This window comes from Anneissia japonica, unplaced genomic scaffold (genome assembly GCF_011630105.1).
Source record: "Anneissia japonica isolate Jap-2015-1 unplaced genomic scaffold, ASM1163010v1 scaffold199_len4679917_cov187, whole genome shotgun sequence".
NCBI lineage: Eukaryota > Metazoa > Echinodermata > Crinoidea > Comatulida > Comatulidae > Anneissia > Anneissia japonica.
In genome coordinates this window covers 4,560,389-4,567,064 of record NW_022686322.1, presented here as the reverse complement: position 1 = coordinate 4,567,064, position 6,676 = coordinate 4,560,389, and the positions used below count along the sequence as shown (strand labels likewise).

General features: G+C 36.6%; 1 protein-coding gene across 1 annotated transcript in view; it reads left to right on the top strand.

Moving 5' to 3' along the window:
• The window catches only part of LOC117116597, a gene marked incomplete in the record, with an annotated part of 18,715 nt that extends 13,146 nt beyond the window's left edge, over positions 1-5,569 (top strand). Inside the window, 3 exon segments of the mRNA XM_033260669.1 lie at positions 562-974; positions 4,193-4,298; positions 4,844-5,569. Coding sequence (XP_033116560.1) covers positions 562-974; positions 4,193-4,298; positions 4,844-5,014 — 690 coding nt within the window.
• Between the last annotated feature and the right edge of the window lie 1,107 nt (positions 5,570-6,676).

Genomic DNA, 6,676 nt, shown 5'->3' with positions numbered 1-6,676 from the left:
CTATCAACACTGCCGTACCCGCTGCTTACTTGGACTCGAATTCAACCCTGGCCATCAGGCGCAAGCTCGGTGGTCTAGAGGTATGATGCCAGGCTAGTGATCTGAAGATCGTGGGTTCGAGTCCCACCTGACAACAACTTTTTTCGCAATTGTTTTCAAAAATACTGAGTATTCAGTACATTTCACACCTATACATAGAAAAAGCAAATGATTTTTTACCAAACTTTAATCAATCGAAACTTTTCTAATAGGGCGGAGGTATGCACTGTATGTAGATTGGCGCTCTAATTATCAATATAATTATTAGCATTACTAAAGGTAATAGTAAAATAAAAGTGGCTAATAATATACTATAGGATATCAGTTTTAAATTATTATGTAAATTTCTATTGATGTAAAGAAGAAGTCGTCTGACCTCTCGCTTCATCAATATTTTAAGAGATTACCCGGAGCCTTATAAAACAAGCACTTTAATCACTCGTATAGTAAAATAAAAGTGGCTAATAATATACTATAGGATATCAGTTTTAAAGTATTATGTAAATTTCTATTAATGTACAGAAGAAGTCGTCTGACCTTACTCGCTTCATCAATATTTTAAGAGATGACCCGGAGCCTTATAAAACAAGCACTTTAATCACTCGTGCACAGAGACAGGTCAACATACGGATTATCTGTGAAGTCAAAGGTGTCGGAATTGCCAATGTGTTTTTCAATCCCGACACATCGGTAGAATCAAGTACGTTCAAAGCTACAACTACATTAGAAGCCAACCTCGAGCTGTACGAAGACAAGAGTTACAGTACATTGGTTCCATACGGCACTGCAAAGGGAGTCAAGTTCCCGGAACGGCTGTTCTTCACGGCAAGAGCACAGGATAGCAGTAAGGAGGTCGCCATCGAAAGTTGCAGAGCAACGGCAAAGTATAAGACGTGTTCCAAATTTGACAAGAAGTATGAATTCATCAGCAACGGGTAAGAAAAGTGTGAACATCACCTTTGGGTATGTCAATTGTATTCATTTATTTTAATAAGTAAAATAGACGGGACAAAAAAAGATAACCATCAAACTGGATAGAGATGTCATAAATAGGTTAGCCTCCAACAAATTGTTGATATTAGTTAATCACATCAAATATAAACGCATAGGCTGCCCCTAAAAGATTATACCGTACAGTAGCATTTAGTACTGTACATATAATATTTATATAACATAATTACTGACTGGTACATTCAAATTACCTTTATCTTAAAACGTGAGTATATACACTTAAATGCTAATTACAATAGGTTCATTATACACCTAGATTTGAAAATTGGTGAAACTATTTACATAATACAAGTATTCTGGGCGCACACGCTAAAAACCCGACCAATCGGAAGGGTTACCACCCAGAAAATGAGTGCAGAGGGAATGGAGCGATGTTCGACAGACCCGCCCTCTAGAAGATGTGTGACGCAAGCATAATACATTACAAGTATTCTGGGTGCACACGCTAAAAACCCGACCAATCGGAAGGTTTACCACCCAGAAAATGAGTCCAGAGGGAATGGAGCGATGTTCGACAGACCCGCCCTCTAGAAGATGTGTGACGCAAGCATAATGCTCGATTCGGTTGAAAGCTTAATAGCAGATAAATTCCATCGGCCCAACTGCTGTAAATTGTTTCTGATAGCCCAGAGAGGCCGTCCTTGAACCATTTTAAATAATTATCGTCACACGTCCGACTGATGCTGCTGAATCGAAGTAAGTGGAAGTGATAAAAAATGAAACAAATGAAACCAGGTATTTTGAAGAATTAAAGCCTTCCCAATAAACCATTCCAGGAAATAGAGCCACCTACGTAGATCATATTTAACATCGAGTGTTAAACGAATGAAACGCGAAAGGTCGTTTGCCCAAGATAAAGGGGAATAATTAAGCAGTGAAGGAAAACACGACCCAGCAATACAACAATGCATGCATAATTCATGACGGTGTCACCTTTTTATGCGATAAGAAGTCATTTATTTTAGTTTTAGTCTTTCCAATTTGCCATTGGAAGACGGCATTCCATTGCCACGGAATCCACTCCACCTTAAAGTGGTAGTGGGTAAAAGAGTTTTATATTCTATGCCAGAAAAAGTGCAGAGAGTAAGGAGCTATGCTCGACAACCCTGCTGTGTGACGCGAGCAAATGCTCAAACGCCACAGTAAAACTTGATTATAAATTAATTTAAAGGGAACAAAAGAAAACGTCAATTAGCTTCCATAATCTAACCAAAGAAGAGCTAAAGGATTCATAAACACATTACACAAACGGCTTGCGTCACGATAGACAGCGGTCCTAGGAGTATGAAAACAGGTTGTAAGCGTTTAGGTGGATAGGGATGATCGTAGAAGCATTCGCGATATCCGACTCAGACATCAGAAAACTAATAATTAATTATTATTATTATTGATTATTTATATTTTTTATGTTTATTATGTTTATGTTTATTGTTTGTTTATGTTTTTTATTATCAATTATTTATATATTTATTTCACCAAAATAATGACTTAGTTGATCATGTCGGAAATGACAAGCAACATTTCATCTGTGATACCAGAATTAACTGAGGGCTGCGAGGATAGGACCGACAGCTGAATTATAAGGATGTTACCAACTCTGATTTTTGGGGAACTCCTACGGGTGACGCAATGAAGTTGTCTGATGGAGGAAAATCGAATGTACCCACCAACCTACCTAAATTTAAACCTGTTGATATAAAATCTTTACCTACTCCGGATGTTCCAAAGCACTAGGGCGGTTGCGGGAAAATACCCGAGGCATGGGATCCATAAACGGAATCCGTTGTTGTAGCCTAACAGAAAATGCTCAAGCTCAACAACTTATACCACCTTTGGTAGGGACATTTGGTCTGGTGTTGACTCAGCGTACCAGCTGCCCCTAGGCTGTGAAGCATTCCCTTGTACATAATGTCTTAGGATGGTGAAGCCAGTCCGTGCAGATGTATGCGTAAATACAGCTTGAGGCCTGAGAAGGTTTGCAAGAATTGAATTCAAAACAAACCTTCTGCTGCAAATGACTCCGGACCAACGATATCCCGTAAAAGATATCGTAGTATCCAAAGGGGCTATCTTCCGCAACATTTTGGAATGTAAAACCTTCATTTTAGGGTCCATTATGCCCAGTCCTTCATCTTAGGCCCGTCAATAAACATTACCGAACGCATTTAAATCCAGTATATTATGTGTATATATAAGAACATATGGTGCGTTAAAAGAAGTTCCTTAGGTAAATAGACAATATTGTCAATGATAGTAATAGGCTTCTACCTGCTCTCGTTCCCAAATTTACGGTGCTTGTCAACAATTAGTCAAAGATACAATAGAGTCAATATCACAGGAAATCAGCAACCTGAGCTCAATTAATACATAGGTCCAAATTTTTGTTCTTTGTGGCCACAGGAACGCTATTGCTCAGTGCTAATGAGTCAGTGCTAGAGTCAGTCACAGATAAAACATTATAACTCCACTCACCTTTGAAAAGTTTATTTATCAGTAAGCAAGACGCACTCGAGAGTTGACTGATTCTGTTGCTTTTCAGGCTTGGGACTGGGTGTCAGTGAGTTCTGCTGCCTTCATATCTTGGCGAATTCAGACACTAGTTTGGCTTACAGTAGTTTACCAACATCCAGTGTTTATGGAGCTTTCTTTGTACAGCCAAACGTGGTTTTGTCTTTACAAAACATGTTTTGTCTTACAAAACATGTTTGGTCTTTGACAAAACATATAATTTTTGTACAGACAATATCGTTTAATCATTTACAAAAGATGTTTTGTACAGACAAACATATTTTTTTTTCTTTACAAAACATGTTTTGTATAGGCAAACATCGTTTTATCATTTACAAAACATGTTTTGTACAGGCAAACATGTTTTTGTCTATACAAATCATGTTTTGTAAAGACAGAATAACTTTCTCCTATTACAAAAAAAGATTTTGTCCCTTACAACCATGGTTTTGTATGACTGAAAATGTAGTGTATCGTTTGGCGCTCCGAAGGCATAAAATTCCCCAAATGTGTAAATATCCTGGATGGAGGCATAAAAATATTTTTTCTTTTGTTTACAGTGTATATAGGCTTCCCTTTTGCTTTTAATATTCGAGTTTTGTTATTTTAATAAACGTTGTTGATTGTTTTACAGTTGTCCAGTGGACGACACCGTCCAGTTCACTTCATCGGGTTTCCTTGATCAAAAGCGGTTTTCTATCGAGACATTTGCGATGATCAATTATGGTATAGATGATACAGTAAGTAGACTGCTTAATATTAAGCCTATTATTGGTGGGCATGATTTCGTTACATCATTGGCATTACTGAGAAATTCAGATCATAATTTGAACAATAACCTACAATAGTAAACAACAATTTTTTAGCGTTAATGTTAAACATTTTATTTCTAACTTGTGTTTTGTATGCCTTGTTTTAAGTTTGTTTCGTAAAAACTGGTAGGTTGGATGGACTTGTGTGTGTGCCACCGTTCTTAAATTGTTATTTCCTAATAAAAATGATTGATTGATTGATTGATTGATTGATTGATTGATTGATTGACTTAAAGAGTGTAAAACTGCACAAATAAATGACAACATACACAAATCGTCATGAGCACCACCCGCGTGGTGGACACCAGCGCTATACAAATTGTCATTTATTATTATTATTATTATTATTATTATTATTATTATTATTATTATTATTATTATTATTATTATTATATTACTAATAATAATATTTATGTATTATATATTTACAGAACACTGTGTTCTACTAACTGTTGCGTACTTTACTTTTATAGGTGTGGGTAATGTGTTCATTCCTAACATGTGATAAATCGGACACCCAGTCGGCATGTAAAGATATGAACTCACCGATTTGTGGCTCGCCTACTGTTGGTAAACGGAGGAAAAGAAGTGCTGCAGATGTTGTTACCCAGGCCTTCATGGAATTACAACTTGACATGGAGTAAATTGGCTGAAATTTCAATAAAACTGTACCCTTTAGGACGATTCACTCAATCAATTAATTGGGTATTTCGGGTAATTGGTTATTATAGTGGTGTATTCTCACTATGCCAAAAACACGTTAAAATGACGTATGACTTGCGCTAAACAATATAAATATAAAATAAAAATAATCACTCTCTAGTAAAAATCGCATTATGGAAATTAGCTAACTTAGATTCTTGCAAATCCATTGAATGTATTATGTATAATCATGATTATCTATCAAAATATGTGTGACAATTAGATTTTAAGAAAGACGTTCACTCTTTGAACCATTTTAGTTATAAGCAAGGAGTTCGAAGCATACACGTACAATTAGGCCTATATGTAGAGGAAATAAATTGTATTGCAAGTATGTTTTGCTTATGTTTTATATTTGGATCAAAGTTCAATAATTATTGTTGCACATCCACGTACATTATTAAAAATTTTCAATTAACAATTTTCATGTATAGCCTATAGCGCAATGCATACTGCATCTATACGTACCAACATTAAATGCGGTAAATAGATATTAACATTACTACGTAGTCTGTAAATTTGGTTCTCAAACTAGAAGGCAACGCTACGATGGAACGCAACTAATAAATGGTCGTCCAACTATGTTGTCATCCCCTGTTAAACATGGTCAGCAAATGGCCGATCCAGGAATTCGAAATAAAGAGGCCCAGAGAAGGACTTTTTTTTTTACAGATGGAGGGTGTAGACCACCTCAGTACCACCATCCATGGTTGGGGCTGAGGTTTGAAATTTTATGGCTATAACATCCGTTAGATGGTAGGCCAAATGGTAATGGTCTTCCATTTCTATAGCGCATACTACAGTGCAGTGCCCAGTGTAAAACAAAGAAAAAGACAAAAAAAAATTAAAAAAAAAAGACACATAAAGCATATATAAGAAAGATTATATTTGTGAAAAGACAAGATTTAGGTTGGGTATAGGACTAAAGATTGAAATGCCCAATAAAATTGAACAAGACGTTCCACGGTTCTGTTTTTCTCCAATCTTTTTATAGTTTCAAAAAATACAGGTGGGTGAAGTGTTGGGAAAGGCGTAATCAACCTGTAAGCCTGCATCGGTTGTGAAGTCGTCGTGGAAAACGTAAACGCTCGCAGAATATCCAAACCCAGGCATAGGTCAAGGTATAGCGTTGACAGTCTATGGCACGAAATGATAAAATAGAAGAAGCATTTTACCGTGCCAATTTCTGGAAATTTAGTAAAAACCTTCTCACCAATTCGCTTTTACACTGGCCGAAGGGCCCTTCGTTTTCTAAAGAAATCACAAATAACTATTACTCAACTAAATATGGAAACCCAAAACCTATAGGCACTTCTGCACTGTCCTGGACCTCGCACAAGCAAATATTCCATTTAATACAAGCAGTATCCGCACAAAGGACATCCGCGACGCATTAAAGTGCAAAAGTAAAAACTCGGCTCCAGGCCCTGACGGTATTTGCTAAGGTTTACTGCAAAAACTTTCATGTACTCACCATTTTATAGCCACGCTGTATAATAAAATACTGGAAACGAATTAGTAATTTGTTATTACGGATTACTGAACATATACTTTATTGGCACTAATGGGCTTTCGTACTCTGGTACCCTTGTTTAAAACTTAAA